The 22,299-nt window shown below is 39.1% G+C and overlaps 1 protein-coding gene across 6 annotated transcripts in view; it reads right to left on the bottom strand.

Annotated features, from left to right (window-relative positions):
- The window catches only part of BMAL1 (basic helix-loop-helix ARNT like 1), a 54,669-nt gene that overhangs the window by 20,204 nt on the left and 12,166 nt on the right, over positions 1-22,299 (bottom strand). For 4 of the 6 annotated variants that reach the window (XM_064452751.1, XM_064452748.1, XM_064452749.1 and 1 more), the window contains exons 2-7: positions 7,317-7,440; positions 6,458-6,605; positions 3,398-3,418; positions 2,372-2,410; positions 2,001-2,042; positions 836-993 (exon numbers count right to left, since the gene is read on the bottom strand). In XM_064452751.1, the coding sequence (XP_064308821.1) occupies positions 836-993; positions 2,001-2,042; positions 2,372-2,410; positions 3,398-3,418; positions 6,458-6,597 (400 nt within the window). In that variant the 5' untranslated portion in view covers positions 6,598-6,605; positions 7,317-7,440. The remainder of the gene's footprint in view (positions 1-835; positions 994-2,000; positions 2,043-2,371; positions 2,411-3,397; positions 3,419-6,457; positions 6,606-7,316; positions 7,441-22,299) is intronic. The other 2 variants (XM_064452753.1, XM_064452752.1) reach the window with 1 other exon arrangement.

Here is a 22,299-nt window from a genome sequence, read left to right as displayed (position 1 = left end):
AATTCTTCTCATTCTATTCCCTTCATAAAGGCAAAAAGGAGTCACCACTGACGCGCTATGAAGTGCTAACCTAATTAAATGACAGTGGCAGAAAAATACTAGGATAAATATGATTGGAAGACATCAGGTCTCCTAGAAACTAGAATAGTGACTCTTTCTTGAAGTTAGCTGCATCACTGTCTTTTCTCAGGGGCATATTTCTTGAAGGCGTAGGCTTCTACCTTCATCACCAATTGTACGCAAGCACTGATTCACTCTTATATGAAGGTTTAGGACACAAGGAGTTTGCAACAACCCCAAATCTTCTAAACCCCTATGTTCCCTTCGGGTACTTATAACAGGAACCACTTTAAAAGACTAACACTGAATTTTCATGGTTCTTTCACGGAGAGCTAACAGTATGAACACAAGACCTCAGAATTCCTGTAGGAATATTACTTGCCCCTAAAGTCCAACCTCTCTATCCAACAAGTTTTGCTGGTTGCCTGCTCAAGGGCACTGCTTAGTGCTACACAAGATTCACTGCCACTTAAGCCCTTTGTTCCCTCCCCCACCTGCCTCAGCTGCCTTGCTTTTGTTGAATCTAGTGGTGGTGATTAGATCAGAGGATGGAACATTCTTTTCTCACCCACAAATTTCCCAGTCAGCTCACAATACTGGACCATGAACTGGTAAGCTATAAAAGAATGTGCCGTATCACGCACTAAGAAAAGGGGGAATTCCTCCTTTTTGGCGAAAGGGCAAGAAAGGGAGAGGACAAGCATGGCTTTCAGGAAACCCCCATCCTCCTCCAGTCCTGTCCTGTCCCCCCTGCCTCCACCCCCAATCAACTTACCACGTAATGTTTTCATATGCTGGACAGCCATTCTCAATACAGTGAGTTTATCTAGCTTTCGAGACATAGCGTTGCACGTTGGTACCAAAGAAGCCAGTTCATCTATAAAACTGTTCATTTTATCTCTACGCCTTTTTTCAATTTGACTATGAGCTTCCCTAAACATGGTGGTGAGGAAAAACAGAAAAAGCATGAGAAAATAAGTCATATTTTTAAAATCCCCAAATCAGCACAACAAAACCACAAAAATAACCTCCTCCTGATAATCCAGTTACCCTCTTATTCTCGTGAAAAGGACATCCACATACAGAATTCTTCAGACATTTTATGTTCATTATTTGGGTGAGTTACAGCTATAAGCAATGGGCAAGGCTGCAGCACATGGCTCTAATTGACCAGAAAATACACATAATGTTGGCCATACAGTACACTGAATCCCCAGTTCTGAAACAATCCACTAAACAGTGCAAAATTATCTACAGATTTCTACTGTTGTACAACATTTTGTTCTTATGTACATAAAACCATAACTACCATGTACATATGAACATAACTAGAGTCATAAAGGTCAGATATACAATATTTATATACACTGAAATTTGCTTAAAACATTCGGTTAAGAATTTGTAATCCGTATACTATATGAATGCACTAAGCATTTAAAGCTACCTTTTGCTGTGGCAATATAAGTCTTCTACTCATCCTACAGCTTTCCATTTGAAGTATTAGTTCAGAGATATCTCAAAAATAGTTCTAAACTAGAACTACTCCTCCTGAAATCAGGAAAAATGATGATAGCCACTAAGGTATTTTATTGTTGTTTTATAGTTTATCATATTAAGGAGTCACTGCTTTTGCAACCCACTATTGAATTTGAGAGAAAATAGATTAAGAATGTAACATTATTAGAAACATATATAGACTTCAGTTTCAACATTTAATATTAAACAGAAGTGACTAAAACCAAGTTACCTACCAAGTTAGCATTTTCACAAAACTAGATACAGTTTATACATGAAAAACGTGACCAGTACAAAGATATGGAAAAATAAGAGGAGGTCAAAGCCAGAAAAAGATTTTTAGGATAAGAAACACAGGTAAATTTTTCACATACAGCAAAAGGCAAGAGATCCACTGTTTTCAATATATTTGTTTAGAGTATTACCTTGCATTTTTTATTCTGCCTTGTTGGTCTGTATACTCCAATCTGTTGGGAAATGGTATCACAAGGTTACAGCGTTGAAAACACTGAAAACTATTCTTTTAATGCATCTTATCTACTGATCCTCGTTAAAATAATTTTTTCAAATCTGAATATTTATTTAACATGCCTTCAGAAAACACCATTATAATACTGGGGCTCAACATGTTGGGGTTTTTTGTCTGTTTTAATTTTTTCAATAATCTTAAGCCTTTGTTCCAACAAAGAAACAATTTGGGACACCTGTCCACAGTGACACTGAAAATAGATATGTACACAGAGGATCTTATGTCAGTACTGTGGAACTAATGTTTTAGTCACTGTATCAATAGTACCTTCCATGTTGGTCATCTTTATCTGTATCCATACCTTCCCTGCAGAAACAGAATAAAACAATCTATCACAATTTAAGCAGGATTAGCAAAGCTTATTAAACTACCATAAAATTAGAATAAAGTATTCCTGTCATCTTTAAATCCTAAATATACAAGAGTATAAAAGTAAGAACCTAGAAGGACTAAAGAAGTGGTGTGGTTTTTGTAATATTATAGTTTCTTAAATTAGTTGTGTCTCCTCCGGAGCTAACAAAATGGCACGATTTGATGTGTTTAACAGTAAAACATGCTGCAGTTCAGAGATCTAATCTGTTATAAGAGTGTTTTTCAGTTAACTAGATGGAAAGAAAGGACATTTCAAAGCAGATATTTTTCATGCCTTCATCAGAAACAGGGCTACTAACTCGCATTTACTATAGTTAAAATTTCAGCCAGAGGCAGTTATCAAAGTGTCTAGCATAAAATTCACAAATTGCCTTGAATTGCTTTGTGCAGGTGCCTTTAGTTTGCCTTACAGTAGTTGATTTTGGGATAGGAGATGGCAATAACCTACACCAAACCATTGGAAATGCCCAAATGCATGGACAGAATGACAGACAGCATGAAACTAATGAGGCACACTTTAAATTAGCACAATTTTCAGTGTAAATACATGGCTTACTCTTGTCTCAACATGCAAAAAAATGTAAGGAAGGAGGCATGAAGAATAACAAGGATCCCCCTTATTACATTTTAATATCGTAACCATATGTACAGAAATAAGGATGAGAGGAAAGCATTAAGTTTTCATAGCCATATCTGGTGAAGAAAGTTGAATGCCCAAGACTATAGCACTGTTAGACAAGAGAATTAGGAAAAGAATGCTTTGGCATTTTATATGTATCTGTACAACTGTGCTTAAATGGACACTCTTAAGCCTGGCTTATGCTGGTTTAATTTTTACCTGCAAATTTTAGCTAAAGGCAAGGAAAATACACCGACCATCTTTTTCAAGGTAAACCATTTATTAAAAATATTTATACTTACTCAAAAGGAAAGCCATCAAGTCTGAAACAAAAGAAAAATAAAGTACACCATATATAGGAAATAAGAATAACATCTTACATTTTCTGTTGAAATTCTCAAGCTAATTTATGTTCTATTTGAAATGAAAAGCACAATGAGAACAAGACAAGAGCAGTGAATGTAGTCTAAGGAGACAAGCTTGCTGAAATTAATCTACTTTCTGAAAGAATAATTCTGCTCTTTAAGAAAAGGTAGCATAGCTCATTACACTCAGTGTGAAAAACTAGTAAAACAACTAACCTAAATTATGTTATGCAAGTCATTGAGATATTGTTTCATCTTCAGAAATGAAAGATCTATGCTTTACGTGTGTTGCCCTTGTGGTTAGATAGAGTCCTCTGAAATCCTGTTTAAGGCCAGCAATTTTAAAAAAGCATATACCAAATTTCTCAGTTTTTGATTCTGCCCGGCAGGACAGATGAACATTTTTTAGTCGGTACTAATTCTGAACTTTATACTTTCCTACATAAGGAAGTTAAACAGAATTTCTACACGCAATCTAACTGCTGGCATCACTTCAAGGCTGTAAAGTGATCTGAAACACCACTGAGTTTTAATATGTTAAGAGGCCACCTTTTATAAGACCCTTACGAAAAATCTTCTCATATTAGCCGTTAACATACCAGTTATTCCTGTTTAACATTGGACATTAGCCTTCTTAAAAATAAACATGGTAGTCTTTCACATATTATTCATTGCACTTTTAAATCAATGATCTTTGTGATTAGTTTTTAAAAGAAATTTAAGTAATACCAAAGGTTTTCTTGATCTCTCAATTTGCATATTTTAGTTATTGTCTTAGTCAATGGCTCAAAACACTTCTGATGCTCACAAAGAAATAGCATGCAGATCTAGAACAGGACTTAAACAGAAACGAGGCATCAGTTTTCCACTTGTCATGCCACCTTTAGCTTCAGGATGCTTGTTATGACAAAATTGATTTCAGCCTTCGAAAAACCCAGACAGCAAAATCTTAAGGAAGGTACAAGGTAAGTTACAAAAGCTTCAGGATAGTTTTTTTTTTTTCCTTATCATACATTATTTCCACTGAAAACACTACTCCCAAGAAAAGAAATTAAGCATTTATAGACCTGTGCATGAAGTCTTTGATTCCAGGATTTGACTAAAACACACCATAGTGGAGAACAGAACCTTTGCTGAAGTGACAGCAATAGGTTGGACAGGAATTTTCCTGAGGAGTGGCAGGAGAAAGAATTGAAAAGAAGCTGGTGTGGAGAGCTGAAAGCACAGTTGATCAGTATGCTTGCTTGTACTTGAGAGGTGAACGAAGAACCACACTAAAACAGTCAGGGTCTTCCTTCCTTATTCCCTGACTTGATTGGTAAATTAAATCTAAAACTGGGCACTCAAGACATCTTATGTAACAAATAAATCGTTAACAGGCAGCAAAAGCTGAACAACTAGCATTTCTGAACAACATTTACCGATACATACATATAGAAGGAGGGATCAAGGAAGTCTATCTTAAGTTCTATTTTAAAATAGGAATTTACTAGCCACCATTTCCTTTGCAACACAACGTGAACTGCGGTATGATGACAGCTGTTGTAAATTTATTTTACTTAGGATTCAAGGAAACAGTGTTTTCACATATTTAATAAAATGCACACACAACCTGAAGGGCAGAATTGTAACTTACAAGAGCAAGCTGTCTTTTGGAAAAGAGGACTTGAGCAATGCTTCCTACCCAGAAGGATAAAGATGGAGAAATCCTTTCTAGAGAAGAGGAAGTTGGTAAGATTGAGGCTGTTCACTGAATTTTGTAGTAGTCAATTCAACTAGAGGGAGTCACGTACTTTTCAGGAAGACTAAATGCAAGCTAAAGATGGCACATATGCCATATGTTTGTGGTCTTTAAACTGCAGTTAATGTTTTGCACATAAGCTCTCCTAAAAAGAAGTCCTATGCACAGGGAACCTAATTCTTAATTGTCATGCTCAGCATGGATTAAAAATTCTTACCCCTCCCTGTAAAAAGAACTGCCAAACAGTCCAAAGGCCCACAATGATAAAGTTTGTGCCAAGTTACATAAAAATGGACTACGTAGCTGTATTAATAATGGATGGGACCCATTCACAAGTTACCCTGCAGTTAGACTTTGTAAAGTTAAAGTACATATGAGGTCTGCACAGTGACTTAATTTTAAGTAGGCTGGCCTTGGTGTACCGAGTGCAGAAGACGTAACATTTTTGGAAATTTGACAAACTTCACCGTGACCTTCATGATTCTAAAACAGAGTTGGTATGATTTCTTTCTATTTCAAACACCTGCCCAAGAGAGAAGCTGCGGCTTGGGCAGTGCTTCTGAGTACTGTTCATTAGCAAGCTTCCCTTAAAGAGAAGCAGCTCTCTTGAAAGAAAACCACACTCCACTACTGATTCAGAAGAAACCAAGTTACTTTGCCAGGAATAATAGCCTACAACTGAGGATCAACACAAGATTAAATCAGTTGGTTAAATGAACAGCACACCTACTGCCACAAACCAGAGACTACTCAGACTCTCATTCAACTGGGAGACCAAAATAGCTTCATCAGGCAAAGGTTGGCAGCACACTGATAGGAAGTGACTAAAAAGGCAAAAAATAGGTAAAGAAAAGGAACTATTCCCAGTTTTGCTTCTGCTTTTTAATGAATTTATTATCTTCCCTCCCACTAGTCAGACATTCTATTTCCTATGTAAATGGTCAATATTATCAACCTTCACAATGTACATTTCATCAGTATTAATTTTTTCCCCCTCATCAGCCAAAGGCTTCTTTTCTCAGCTTTACCCCATTTGACAGTCCTCAATTCTAGCTGCACCAAGATGAAGGCTTTATTATTAAATAATGAACTTTCCTCTTAGTGCACAGTAGCTTTTTCCTTTATTAAAACCTTTACGACAGGTTGCCAAAAAAGGTTATTTAAAAATTGCTATAGTATTTCTATTGTCTCCCCCACTGTATTGTTATGTTACAACCTCTTTTTAGCAGCATTAAATCAAGAGAAATCCAACTTACTGATAATCGGTAGAGCTTCCCTTTCTTTTCCTATTACAATCCATTCCTGAAGTGCTAAGGGAACTGGAGATCAAGTCAGCAGGGTCTGGTGACATAAAGTCACTAATTGTAGAAGATATGTCCATCCTTTGGTCTGCCATTGGATTGTCTAACATTGGAAAAAACCAACCACCAAAAAACCACTGCATCAATAGAAGCAGAAATTTACATACTTTTAACCAAAAACCCCAAATGTCAAACTTAGTATTCTCAAAAATTGCAAAAATCACAAGGCTATTATTTCCTTTTGCTATGAAACAGACAAAAGGCAATTTCACCTCTTCCAGCTACTGGTCTACTGAATATTGCACACAAACCATGACCATTCTCAAAACACATTACTTAACACCGTTTTTTTAAAGAATTGTCAGAATGATTTTTAACTAAACCAGGTTTACCCTTATGTTAACTGACTAGCCAATTGCTTATACCAAACATAAATAAAGGATAAGTTCTGTCTGTCTTTCTCTGCCTGGGAACACTAGTTTTAGTGTGTCTCTCCATTTGAAGAACATATTAAAGTTCATAAGCTTTAAAAGTTAATTCCACTGAATTTCATGGAACAGCATTCAGAAGATATCCATAGAAAATCAGGTTAAATAAAACACCTCCACAACAGCAGACCCCACAAATAAAGAAGTAATAACCCAACAGTGGTCTAAGTTGACTAAAGGTACAAACAAATCTAATTAGCTTTTTCATCCAAAACATACACTTTTTAAACCCTCTACTCTGCAAATAACTATATTGTTGGAAGAAACCCTATGAAAAGCTTATTTATTACTAAATGGCACCAACTGTGAAACAGAACACTTTTTACCTGAGAGTCTGTCTTGGAAGCCTAGATCAACGTGGTGAAAGATGACGATGCCTAGCCTGAAGCAGCTGATCACCTTAAAACTCTTCCATGCCTCATATTCTGTTAGTCAAGTACTTTCAAAAACCTGAATGGGAAGAAAACCAGCTATCTTAAAAAACACTTTCAAAACAAATTTGTTTAGAACAATTGTTTTCAACACAGTTTACAATAGCAAATAGATGTTTTCTACTCAAGAATCAAATTTCCATTTCCTTGTAAAGTGTAGAAGCTTTATGCATCATCAGAAGGGTTAGGCATTGGGATGTGCACCTCCAATGGACCAAGCTTTGGAACAGAAGCAATCTCTTCAGCACCACTTCCTTTTGGGCCTTGCTTATCATTCTCTATTCTTTGAATAAAACCCCTCCGCTCACAAACAATGATCAGAACTGAACACATTTGTTGTCAGATGCTACCAGAATGAGTCAAGCTGCTGGTGCAGTGCACAAGACAGACTTATCCCTTCACTCCTGGCTGCCTCACTTTTAAGGTAGCCATAGCAGTAAGACAGTTTGGGCTTAGCTTCCTATTTTCTTTTCCCTTGTAACAGCAGTTGGCATTTGTGAGGGTGTGCTTCACACACCACCACCACCTGTCTTCCCCCCTACAACCCTTTATCTCCCATAACCCTGCTCGGGTGATAAGTGGCAGTCATAATGGATGATGCAGCCTTCGTGACCAGATGCAAAGTGGATTGGGAGACAGATAACACCACAACAGCCCACCTAACCACAGTGAAGAAACTAAAATCTGTGGTCAGTATGCAAGTATGACCGAGTCAGTCATCTTACTCCCATAAATAGTGAGCAGCCCAAGAGCCCTTTGAGCTTTCCTGCACAGCAGCAGGCTGCACGCCAGGATCTTCCCTTGAGTACAGATGCCTCTCAAGGTTACTCCTCGAGGCTGGGAGATTCCTTGCCACAACAGATCCTCAGTAAGTGACTAATAGCATACCAAACTTTGAAATCTTAGCTAAGCAATCCAAAGAACTGATTGCACATATATAATCCTTTAGACATAAACCGTTGCCCAAGTCTAGGACTAGAATTGGATCCAGCTGCATGTAGACTCCTCTCTGAGAAGGAGTTTAGAAAGCACAGGCAGTCCTTTCTGAATATCATGACTCAATGGGAGGGTCTCCGTGACAGTTCTGTCTGACCCTGTCCTCCATGCAGTAAATAATCAAGTGTGCCTTGCCATCAAATCTTGTTAAACCACTGCAGCATTTACCATTGAACCTTGTTAACTCACTGTTTTATATCAATGAAGTATTTTTTGTTTCTCTTACAAGCGAAGAGCATCACTCCTTCCACGACAACATTTTCAAAGGAACAGGGATTAAACATTTTTCTATTCTGCAGGCTTCAAGTTTTAAATAAAATCCACACCCCATACAACAACTCAAGTCCTCAGCTGTGTCTCCCAACTACATTGTAAACTTAGTGGGTGGTCTGCGGGTGGATGTCTCTCCCTTCCAGATTTCTGTCACAGAAAAGTTTTTCGGCAAAATTACTATGCAAGACTTCAAAAACATTCTAAGGCCGTCGCTTGCAAAAAAACTTTCAAAGTCTTTTGGATATACTGCTCTCTGGTAAATGCAGCTGTGAACATTGTGACTGCCTTTCCAACCTGTAATGACAGCAGAACTTACTAATTACACAGATCAGCAAGCTCCCATGACACACTCAGAAGTTTGCAAGTCAAACAACCAGTATTCTGTCAACACGACCACACTATAACCAATTCTACCGAATCACATATATAGACCTGTCAAGTTCTAAGCCAAGAGAAATCTTATGAAATCCAAACTCAACGGTATCATTTTCTTAAGCTCTGCCAGAATAGCAAATTCAGAACTTATTTCAAAAGTTTAAAGTTATCTAAATCACTGGTCCTGTTATTGTAGTAACAGTCAGGATCACAGCTCTTCAATCTAAGGCCAGGCAAGTCGTTGCCTTAACACCATGAACTTGTGAACAGAGGAACATTGTTGCTCTAGAAGCAGAGCTTCCAAACTGCTGCTGAGGGCTCACTGTCCAACCCACCCAACTTCTCTGAAGTCCTTTCTCAAACATGAAAAAGGAATCAGGTATTTGCAAATGTGTGGGCATACTGGTACTGGCAAGTTAAGAGGTCAGCTGACACTTGAAGGTAACTGACAAAAGCTAAGTCAGTACATACTGAAGTCAAATTATAAATTGCCATTGAATCCATAACCAAAGTTTATTTTACAAGGCTTTCATTCACACTAATACAGGTACTTGTAGATCAGGCCATGCTTTCTTCCTATACCAGTCTTTTCATAGTTGTCTGCTTTGTCTTTCTTAAAGTAGTAAAACTATAAACTCAGTTATGTTCTGTGGTTTATGAGATTACTCCAGCTTTAGTTACAAGCCACCAGTTCAATAGCAGTCACTGACCACTGCATCTGAACCAAGCACAGAGAAAAAACACTACCTTCAACCTCAGCTGATGTGCAGAAATTAGTTACTGCTGAACTCTGTGGCCTGTGGCTAAGCCCTATGAATCCAGTGATAAAATTACTATCACACCAAACTACCTATGATGCCACTTTTTAATGCTGTCCAACTACTGTGCATCCATGATTCAGTCTTGGAACGTAATACAAAACCCAACCACTGAATTATAATGCACAGCCTAGAAACAACTAGTTTCTAAGATTTCTGGCCCAAGCACCCACAATTAACTTTCAAAAGTCCCTGAACACCTCTCTGTGAGAGTACTTGAACTCATTTCACTGCTTAATATAATTTCATGGACCACTTCACTATGATGACCTCAGACAGAAGGTTGGGATGAGCTAGAATTAAAGAAGAAAAAAAGAGGGTCTGTAAGTTTAAGACAGGACTTTCCCCTTAATAATGCCTGCAATAGTCAGCATTTTGGCTTAATAATCAGAACACTGCACAAGTCACTGGCGTGCTTTAATGCAAGAAAAAAACCCCTAACTTGCTTTATTACTCTCAAAACAAAATTTAAAAGCAGTTTGATAGAAAAATTCTTGAAGTATCCATTCAACTGTACTGCTATTTTAAATTAAAACCAAATGTCTATATTTGATAGTTTCAAAGCAGCTATTTTAAGTGTCTTGACCATTTAAGCAGAACAGGATTACATGAAAACAAGAATCCTCAATATCTTTTGAGTCAGCCCTTTCTCTACCACATCCCCAATGTTCATCCCAGTTCTAACAACCAGAGTCCTACATTTTAGCATTATAGGAGTTAACAGTCATGCATGTCTCTTGAAATGAGGTATAAAGTTAAGAAAATGTCAACCTAATGATCAGAGCAAAAATCAGCATGCCCCACTATAATAAACAGCGAATAGTTCAAAGAAATGTTTTGTTGCAAGGCTTTCTTAAAATTCTGAAAAAAATTAATATTTTACTATCTTTTCAGCCTCCAGCTGCTAGTTGTTCAATGGCTCAAAAAACTCCTCTGAGAAGGAACACAGAAGTTAACTATACATAAGCAAAGTTCAAATCTTCCATTTATGATGCCCAACCTGTTGCCAAAGTACTCCAAGGACCTACTTGAAAAAATGCCATGTAGTCCACTTCCTGATTAAGTTCTCCTGTAGAAGAGAATCAAGTGATATTTCGTCACTTTATCGTATGACAGTGCGTCTCCACAGCCTGTTTGGGACTACTTCCTTCAGGATTCCCCTCCCTTGCATTCCATCTTTCCCAACCCCCTATAACAAGGCTAATGAGACAGTAAAAACAAATCTTACTGTTCATCCCTTAAAAAAAAAGTTAGATGACACGTGACTAGCTTAATCATGCAGCAAAGCTGATCACGAGTACATAAACACCCCTGAGCAAATCAAGGTCAGAGCTAAAGTAGGTCAACTACATCTGCCAAGCACCCATCTGGGAGTCAAGACCTTACACAAGCACCACCGGTTTCACTTGCCTAGGCAAGAGGCAACTATCTCCAACATACATACATATTTATTCTAAAAGAAACACAATTTTTAACTTTATGAATCAGAATTGTCTCATCTCTAGAACGCACTATTTCGCAACAACAGGGGAAGACTGTGGTGTGGTTTCCTTAAGAAGTAATTGGAAAGATACTCATTGTCCCTATGCGTAATGACTGAACCAAAAACAGCTACCGAAAGGAAACCAACTACTGCACAGCAGTATTTCATCTTAGAAGTTAACTGTCGCAGTACAAACTAGTAAGAAACAGAAGAATAGTACTACTTAGCTACACTATCTAGAGTTCTTCAAGAGGTGGTGTATGTATACTCCAGATGAGCACACATTCAGTAACAGTGGGAGATTTCTGCTCAGCAGCACAAGGACTGCTATGATGATTTCAAGATGCATACTGGCACACATGGGCATGGCTGTTGCAAGTAACAAGCAGTTCCTACATCAGAATCTTTATTATGAAATACTCAATGAATCAAACGAAGCTCTTGGAAATAAAGCACTGGTATTTTCCTTTTTCTTCAGAACTTACAGAGCAGCTGTCAAAATGCTTCATATTTGCCCAATACGTTGATACTGTTTTGTTGTAATGGCACATTTGTGTTCCTTGAACTCCCTGACATTATTTGCAAGAACACTCTGTACTCCCAGAAGATGAAAAGCCCTGTGGCTTCCTCTCACATGCAGATGCATCTTACCACACTCCCTGGAGCAAAGAAGTGATTTTACCCTGGTTTGCTTGTTGAGGTCAACCTTTTACCACTCACTCATCAGCACGTTTGCCAACCCCAGCAGCTTACAATCCATATCTGAGTTTTGGAACTCTTAGTGACACAGGTAGCTCACATTTCAACCCCATCCTTAACCACCCTCAGAGCAGCAGTGATCCAACAGCCTCCTGCACCTCTCACGGTAGCAGCTGCTCCTACCCAGCCCCTCACAAGAAGGCACAAGTATCCCCTGCTCTGTGGAAGGCAGAGGCACAGCCTCCAGCTGCTCAGCAACCTACTGCTCAAACAGCTGCTCCCCATCTTTCCTAAGGAAAGATTAGCAGGCTGGAGGGAAGCATCCCATTAATTTAAACCAGCCACAAAGCTAGAAGTTGAATCATTTTGACTTGGGGGGGGCCGGAAGTCTCCAACGAACAAAAGAAAAGCTCCACAGGCACAAAGAACATCTTTCAGCTCTAGGAAGTTAATGTAAAGGCAGTTTCTCAATAGACCAACATACTGTACACATGCACTCCCCTACCAAAAACAGGTCTGTTCATCACTAGTGTTTCTGAGAAAAGACAGAATGAGTCACATCATGGCATCACCCCACAGGAGTTTTCCAGGCTGTCATAGCAGTAATGGAGCTACAGGACAATATTCTTGTCTCGTTCATAGAGTACTTAGACTTCCAGTTCAAGAGCAGGATCAGATTCCATCTCTCCTTGCTTAAAAGGGGAAGTACTTAATACTTTTACTTCCAGCTACTTTAACAAAGGACTTGGCTGTTACTGCAAAACCAAGAATAACTAAACTTTCTCTTGCACTGGAGAGCTCAGAACTAGACCCAGGATCACAGAAGTGTCTCACCAGCGCTCAGTAAATGGGAAGGATCACTTCCCTCAGCCTGCTGGCAACACTACCCCTAATGCAATCCAGGAGGTTGTTGCCCTTCTTTGCTGCAAGGGCACCATTGCTGGCTCATGGACCCCCAAACTGTTTTCCAGATTGTCAGCCCCTAGTCTGTACTGGGGCATAGGGTTTTTCCTCTCCAGATGCAGGACTTGACACTTCCCTTTTTTGAAGTCCATAAAGTTCTTGTCGACCCTATTCTCTGGCTTGTCAAGATCCCTCTGATTGGTAGCACCCCCATCTGATTATCAGTCACTCCTCCCTGTTTTGTATTATCTGTAAGTATGAAGCTTCAGACAGCATGGAAAGAAAGGAAGAGGCTGGTTCTCGAAAGAGAACTGAACAGATTTAACCACCCCAAAAAATCCTAGCTCAAGCTCTCTCAGTGAAGCAGGTAAGCTTAGGTAAGCAGGTTTGCTTAAGGCTGGTGTAGTCCCATGGGAAGGCTTTACAGATGGAGATACTGACCATCTTCACAGCAGAAAAGGAAAACTGGAAGAAAACCAAAGCCAATCCATGCCAATTCCAGGAATCAAACCTGTTTAGACTGAAAGGGGTCTGTCTGTGCTATGAAGTATTTCCCTCCCTAGTAGGGGACTGGTACATACCTTTGGTGATACAGCTGAAAGTCCAGCATAGAATTCTACAGAATAGCCACTGGGTTTGGAGACTCTATCATCCAAGCAGCATCCTGACTAGCTGGTTGACCCTCAGACACAGGGGATTTCATTTCCTCTCATGTCTCAAGATCATTTGTCCCTCTACTTATTCAGTGAATCCCAGCTAAAAGAGTGTTTCAAAGCTTGCTAGTTTGCAATCATTACTGAAAGCTTCATCTAGTGTAAGCTTCTCGTCAGCCAAGATTAGACTCTTTGAGCTCTTATTCTTTGAAGTAAGCTTATGTTGGCCTGTTCAGATATTTCATTTTGGGCAGCCATCAAAAAGGAAACATCACAAAGCAACTAATCAAGCCCTTGTGAAAAGGTGGTAATGCGCTAAGAGGCTGCTGTTACCAAAAGAACTTGGCCTGCTTCAATAATCCATCCCCCAATACATGTTCTCCTTAGGATTCCAGAAGCTGCTTCCACAGCAAAAACAAAATGGACATGCCTTTCTTGGAAGACAGGTTTCAAGGGATTTCTGCAGCACACCTACTGAAGACAGTTGTTACCTACGCATGAAGCAAACTATAGCCTCTCTACAGGCTTTGGAAGCAGCAAGTACTGGTCCTCACATCACTATATACTGAGTATAACTATATAAGTGCTGAAGTAATTCCTAAGCTCAGCCACAGTGGCCAGAATGACAGTAAGCAGCTCAGATGTCTCTGCTTAGAGCAGGAACCAGTGAATTTTGCCTCAGAGCTGTGCAAACATTTTACTGGGTGCCTTATGACATTTTACAGGCACACCAAGATCCCCACAGGTATTCTAGGAACATATTTTCAGATGTCATCTCAATTGTCAAGATGATGGATATTTAAGGAGGCTTTTACAAAAAAACGTATAGCTGTCATACAAAATCTGTAAGATAACAGCCGATCTCCTACAAAGAGTACACAAAATTACACTAGGAATTACACCCAGGTGTAATTATCAATGCAAGATCCACTATCAGTTAGCACTCCTCCATGCCTTTGGATGCCTTATTTCCACAGGTCCTGCTGATCAAAAACATCTAGTTTGATTTCACTAGAAATGGATACAACCAAAATGGAATAAAAATCAGTTATTCTGAGAACAGCTGCTTGTAGGAAAAGGACTGAGCTCAATATTGCGTTTTAATTATTTACAAAAAATCCCAAAACAACCAAACCAACTTATCCAACTTATTTTAAGACAATACTACATACATTTTGTTCAGCACAGCACCCCAGAATTTCTGTAGTGCAAGTTATAGAACAAAACAATTGTATTTTACATTTAAAAATCGGGTCCAATATCAAATGCTGATAAAGTTCATTAAATCAATATTAAGCTGTAATATTTAATATTCACTCCCTGCAATCCTTCAGAAGACTTTGTACATGTGTGGAAAGGAGCAAAGTATCATATTTTCAACATTGGGGGAGGAAGACTTAAAATTAATAGACAACAGAAACTGTAAGTCCTTTGGGCCAGATATCCAATCCTACTCTTTTACCACCAAAAGTCATTATTCTGTTAGTAATCAAAGACTTACACACAGGTAAAGTAAAAAAAAAACAAAAACCACAACAAACAAACAACTATTCCCTCAATTACTGAAGTTAAACTTAGTTGAAGTTCTCAAACTGAGTTTCCAAGCCAGTTTCAGCCTCCAGTGTGTGGTGGATGTACTGTTTCACAACCTTGCTCATCAACCCCAAGCCATCCAAGGTATTTTGGAAGGGATGAAAGACAGAGGGAAATCCATCCTACTATGTGAGTAAATCAATTATCCAACATTAGTATGCTTTACGTAAAAACCTAAATCAAAGTTACTGTTGACTTCTTTAGTAGCTTCTGTACTTACAGTATGCTTTGATCAGAAACCTTAAAAAAACCACCAAACCAACAAAAACCCTTTCAACTGAGGTGGCAGCGGTTCCGTGAGGTCTCCCAAGTTCTACACATTACTTCTGATCTGTCAACAAAATAAGATGTCTTATCTTGTGCTACACCGCAGAGGCAATTTCAAAGAAAAAATACTTAGAAAATTAGAAATATCTCCTTAAGAGGACTGTACACAACCTGGACTGACATTTCCAGAGCAGGATAACAAGTAGGTAAGCTACTTAACTCACTCATGTTTGCACTAACAGTGGGAATTTACAAATCAGTGCATCTTTAACTCACAACTGAGGATGCCTACCTTTTGCACTCACAGTCCGAAAGATGCAGCTTTCCATCCCAAGATTTCATCCCCTGCCTAAAGAGCACTAGTTTACAGCGGGCAGATGCTTTAGATACAAGTTTTAAGGATATCTTCACCCTTGAATTACCCAAATTGAACAAGCAAAGTTTCACACAATGAAATATACATCTTCTAATTTAGAGCTTATAAATAAATGTCCCAAAGCCTAACTGTTCATTGTAAGTATTATGACCATGATATGCTCTGGGCAAGTTTAATTTCCTTGCTGTAGCTAAGTGAAGCTCCTGTATCCTCAACATTCTTCCAGTAGTTCATAATCTCCAAAGTTGTCTTTCAATATCAAGAAGGCAAAATCCTTCACAAGAAGTTCTAAGAAACATGTCTTCTAAAAGGCACCCATATGAAATACCAGTCTAGCAAAATACCTTCATCTACTTCAAACGTAGAACCTGTATGTCAGACCCCATTCTAATACTCACCTAGTCTGATCAGTGATTTGGCGCACCACGGAACCCATTCTAGGATTTCTTCCTCAAGCTTTTAACTACTGCGTGTGCTTTACTATAACTTGCAACAGGATGTCTTGATTTAAAGATTTTGAGTGAGAACAAGCTTTAACTCAATCCACTCTTCTCAGTGGCAAAGCAGTATTTTAGTACTCCATTAGACACTCCAGCTTCCAGTCACCAAATCTTTCTATGCTTTTGTTCTCATTTTCTTCTCCCCTTGTCATACTGAAGTGTTGTAGGCATCAAAACTAGACAATACATTCAAGCTCTGGCATGACTAATACTACCCAAGTAGTACTTCCTCACCTGACTTGTAAAGTTTATGCATTCAGGAATGTTATCCATTTTTCAGTTTAATAAGTTGAACCACCACACACTTTTAGTCTCTGAAGTACATTTATAAATGTGACAAACCTAGTTTCCTGTGTTCTCCTTCGGGTTGAATAACCTGGTCCAAATATGGTTAGGCATACTGCATACAGTTGCTTGTGTTTTCCAGTCACATTATTACTACAACAAACCCAAATGCATTTGGCATGTGTGAGACCTTTCATTCAGAAATCTACTGCCAAACAAACTACAGCTGAAGAGTTTTTATCTTCAGGGAACAAAGCACAGAAACAACAGGGCAAAAATATAACAAAAAAGAGTGTAGACAGGTGGTTGTATTTATACCTTATAATTTCACTTCCAGTTCTTGCACGCTCCCTCTGGTCCTGCTAAATTCCATCTCTGGCTGGAAGCAGCCATCCCTGCTCTCAGCATTCTGCCAGCCTGACAAAGAAAAGTCGACAGGCTGTCAGTTCCCCTTCGATCCGAAAGTAAGCCTTGGAAAAGGAAGATATTCTCAGCCTGCCTGGAACCAAGCTGGGGTATTCCCCACTCGGGTGCCTCTGCCTCTTTACTGTATCCTCTAGCACATATATCCCTAACAGGTTCATTTTTCTAAACTGGTTTCTTAAAAGCTCTTTCTGACTTAACTTTACACAAAAATCAGCTGTCAAACACCTACGCATCACATCCATATGAACATCAATATTTCTTCCTTCAAACTATCCCAGTACTATATTGGAGGCTCAACTTCATTTTTGTTCTCCTATTATACCACTGGTTTTTGGACAGGAAAGCATCACAGCTGTTTGTTAAGTGTATGTGTAAGTAGTCTGCTAAAAAAAGCTGCGGAACATACAATGATGGCATAGCTACTGTGTGTGTTAACAAAGTTTGTGTCAAAATGGAGAAATTTACAACTTGGAATTATTTACAAACTTCCAGTTTTAAGAAAATAACCTCTCCACACACACTCATGGGAATAGCCTTAGCTGCTTGTCTATACCCCTGGAGTCCGTTTGATATATGTGGAGCAACAATAAACACTAACATATAAATACTCAGCAGTTTAGTTTCCTGAACTTACACTATTTGCCAGTTAAATCCAAATCAAACTAGCGAAAACAGACACTGCGACAATTTAGCACTTGCATGTTTTCTGGAAAACATGCAAATACACAAACATCAGAAAAGATACACATGCCATTTTCAGTCTTGTTCAATGCTTCAGAAATAACCTCCCCCATTCTTGAAATCCTGGTTTTTAAACAAGCGATCTGCTGCTAACACTGCAAAAGGCAGCATTTCAGAGTTATGACAGCTCATACTGTGGCATTATCCAATACTCTGCTCTTCAGAGAGATTCACATAAAGCAGTTAGGAACTGCAGCAATAGTGAACACTGAGAAGTAGGGCAAGTCCCGAACACGCCCGTAGGGCCACCATTAATATTGATACAGCGCATTACAAGCGGAATTGCCATAGCTGAAAACTACCCATTCAGCTGCCCAACCAGTCATGCTTAGTACTGCCACAGGACAAGGCAAGCATGACTGCAGGACAGCTTCTTCCAGCCTCACATCACACTTTCACCAGTTTCAAGTGACTGTGAAACCAAAATGACAATGTCCTTTAACAGGACATTAAAAGTAAGGTTAGATGTGTCATCATACCATATACTGAATGCATAAGTGACATGCTCTTGGCTTCTTCTGCCACAGCACTAGCTGCTTTTTATGCTTCTCTCTCACTTCAACCTATGCGCCATGTGACATCTCCAAGGTAAGCCCCAAATACCCTACAATGTGCACTTCACTAAAGCCAGCATCTATGAAATTTTTGCTTCCGAGACTTCGTAAATCACTGCATTCAAAGCAAGACTTGGTAAAGCAAATGAAGGGATAATTTAGGGAGAAACCACATAGAATATTTCCTTTTACATTCATGTTCAGAGTGGTAAGTACCTCAGTAACAGCTATATGGCTTGGAAAAAGTCCTATTTGTCTACTTCAGGACAAGCACAAGATACTGTCGAAAACATCACAGCAAAGTTCAACAGAACAGCTGATATAACATCTTGGTATCGTCAAAGGGGTGGCTTCACTCCTTTTTCTTCTCTTGTCACCCTTCCCCCAGATTTCCCTTCCAGTACTCCAGCACAGACTTTATACAGTCCCCACAGCCTGTGTGTACAGTGCATTGAATCAATCTGCTCATCGTGCTGAATAACAACGTAACAGAAAGCAGTCTTCCAGGGGGTTTGTCTTCTTGGGGGTGGGGTGGTGTTGCAAGCTCAAGTGCCTTCCTGAAAGGTCAGATGATACTGAGAACCAGCTCAAAGCAAGGGGGCGAGGCATGCCAGAAAAGGGGAAGGGGCAGAACTGTACCTTTCAACAGTACTGAGTGGTTAAAATATCCCTGTTACATGCCTTCACTTTCAGCTTATTCACATCACTCCAGCAGGATTTGTTTCCAACATGCAAATCCCTACATGGTTTGAGCAAGGCAAGGTATGCTGAAACCTTTCTACCGATCCACACCTGCCCTGTGGCATTTTCTCGGCTCAGGAGTTTGTTCTTTTGTGAATGACAAACTATGAATATACAAGCACAGCAGAGGAGCATTCCTATCCACTCTGTATTCATTGCTTCAGTGGAAGCACAAGCTTTATTTTCCTGAGAAAAGCCTACAGCCATAGGAAAGCCCTCTATGGCTGATGAAACTTTTTTGTGCATCTGTACATTAATGCTGACATTGAACCACCAAATTTCCAAACCTGTGACATTCAGTTGCCAGAGTTACACCTGGATGCAAGCGTCAGACTTGTATCTTTCCAGGCAGGTTTGAAATCTATGATTTCTGATTTAAATCAACAGTCAAGTTTGAATGCATACTTTTACATAACAACTGAAACTGAAAAAGTGTTTTTAAATTGCTGTTGTATTTAGATTTGGTAATGTGTGTCTTCATTCAAGACAGCCCTTTATAAAGGCAGAGTGATTATCAGGGAACACCAGCAATTCATTTAATGGGGTCCTTATGCTACGCAGACATCTTGACTGTTACAACAAAAAAAAAAAAGAAAGAAAATACATCAAGTGGTGAAGAACAGTGTGTCATCCACAGAGGAAAAAGATAAAAAATCCTACCAACACCAAATATGGGCAAAATAGAAAAATTGCTCAGAAAAGTCCCAAAACAAAACACAGCCTCACACACCACAAAAGGACTCCTGGTAAAGCTGAAGGCTGCATTATTTTTGTAATGATTGCTTTTTCTTGGATCAAAGATCCACCCATGCAACGACCCCCTTCCCCTCCAGATGAAGGGGGGATACAATACAGAGCAAAGGGACATCTGACTAACATTCACAAGCAGAAGTTTTTCCAACCCATTGTTTTATTCCAAAAGAGAACATTCCACGACCCACGCAGTCCGATCCCAAAGGACCTAGGGAGGATCAACTAGACAGTTCACATTCCTCCGCAAAAAGTTTAAGTAGGTTTAGATGATCTTATTTCCGCAAGTAGCAGGCCTCTGCCAAGTATTAATAATGCAGTCCCTTAGTTACCACTTAAAAATGCTCATAATTATTTACAGCTCCTGAACAGTACGGAGGACGACTTGGATATCATCCAACAAATCCACAGCAATTAAATTTATTAGAAAATGGAAAACTTTCCAGTTTCACTCAGTGGAACAAGACAGGCAATGAGTTCTGTATAATGAACAGTGAAGTAAGCTAGTACTCTTCAGCTTTGAAAACTGACAGGACCAAGGTCTACAAAAATAATCAAGTGTCACAGGGACATCAAACAAGGCTTGGTTGAAAGGTTAAAAACAAAGCTCTTCACACATGAGGTGGTAGGCTGTGGAAACTCTCTGCCAAATAACAGGAAAGCTAGAAGTTCATGTAGTTTCCAAAGAGAGGTAGGACCAGTTCATGGAAAGGAACTCCACTGAGGGCTACCATGATGTCTGGCTCATCAACTCCTTGAGTTGAAAGTAACTTGTAGGCCAGTATGAGAGGATACATACTTGCCCTTATCTTACTCTTTGCCAGGCAGCCACTCACAGTCACTGCTCGATACGGGACTCTCCTGGAACTGGGTCTTCATTATGGCATGCGACAGCCACTCTTACCTTCTTTCGTTATTAGCAAAAGAACATCTCAATTTCTAAGTATTCAGAGAAAACTTCTACTTACAAGAGTGACATACATGGAATACCCATAGTGAAAGCATCAAGTGTACATCATCCTCAAAAAAAACCCTTTCTAGGTTACCTCTGGTTTAAGCCAACTAACCTGCAGTTATCACCATAACATCACTTAACATCAGGTGGAAGATTTAAATTCAGTCAGTGCACATTACACTGAGTTTAGCAAGGCAAATGTAAAAGCTTATCTTAGCAGAAAAAATAGTCTAACATATGAAACAAGATTTATATGTTAGGTATCTGCTTTCACCAGTGGAATTTTAAACCCAGTTTGAATAACTGAATTCCTATGCAGCTCCTAGAAACAACAGCACTGAGCAGGGAACCATGTAAAAGTCAGTAGGCACAAACCACCCAAAACACACACTCTGGAAGGCCATCCCACACTTCACCTTGCTAAGCACTTCAGTTAATACACAGCTCTCCATACACCTGAAGTCTTGCCTACAGTATGAAATTAAATTTCAAGTCATCAGGCAGAGCTCACAATTCTCTTCAGAAGAGGCCAAATGAGCCAAAGTAGGGAAAGTGTTACTGATAACACATGGGGAAAATCCCAGCTAGACAAACATGCTTAGAATAGAATAGAATCACATATTTCAGGGGACCATATACTAATCACTAGATATAAATATTTCTGTCTTTTTTCAAAGTCCTATTTTTCTGCAATGTTCACTTCAGAACATGATCTAGAGTTTCATGAACTATTTTGCCCTGACTCTACTAGAGAAATATATACCCTTTTTGTATGTGTTTTTGCCTCAGTCACTCATCTGGTGCCCACTTGAAATGTTTTTTAAGATATCTGCTAAAGCCCCTTCAGCTGTCTTCAAGGGTTCTGCCTCCTCTTCCATATGCGTTCAATTTATTCTTTGTCCATAGAGGTACAACTTAAGTTTATATTCATTAAATTCTGAAGTAACTGACTAAACACAAAATATTTACCTTCAGAAACTTAAACAACATGAAGATAATGAAAGGACATTTAAATCACTACATCTTTTTTTCCTGAAATCAGACAACAGCCCCTCAGGTTTCTCTCCCCCTTTTGCCTCCATCAAGTACCAGCGCTTGAAATGCTTTTCTTATACAAATAATTGGTATTAAAACTTGATATTCTTATTTCAGATCAGGGAAGTTGTATTTTGCTCCCATTAATTAGTAAGATTACAGATCAAAGGTGACGTTTGCTTTGCTTTTTAGTACTGCTGAACAAGACTTAGACATTACATTTTATCTATGCCTTACAGAATAACAATATGAGAATCCCCAGTTGGATTTTTAACCTTTTAGCTTCTAAGTTGTTTTGAAGAAAGGTTGCAAGAGTCTTTACAGATGGTCCCCCTTGTCCCTGCTACAAGTTTTTTCTGTCCCTCCCTCTCCTTCACAGTCCAATTAGAGCTGTGTGTCCCTCAGCTTCCTCCTACTCAGGCACATTGCAGCCTAGAGAAAAGTACATAAGTTTT

The sequence above is a fragment of the Phalacrocorax carbo genome, chromosome 5, assembly GCF_963921805.1.
Source record: "Phalacrocorax carbo chromosome 5, bPhaCar2.1, whole genome shotgun sequence".
Classification (NCBI taxonomy): domain Eukaryota; kingdom Metazoa; phylum Chordata; class Aves; order Suliformes; family Phalacrocoracidae; genus Phalacrocorax; species Phalacrocorax carbo.
This window is presented reverse-complemented; position numbering and strand designations above follow the sequence as displayed.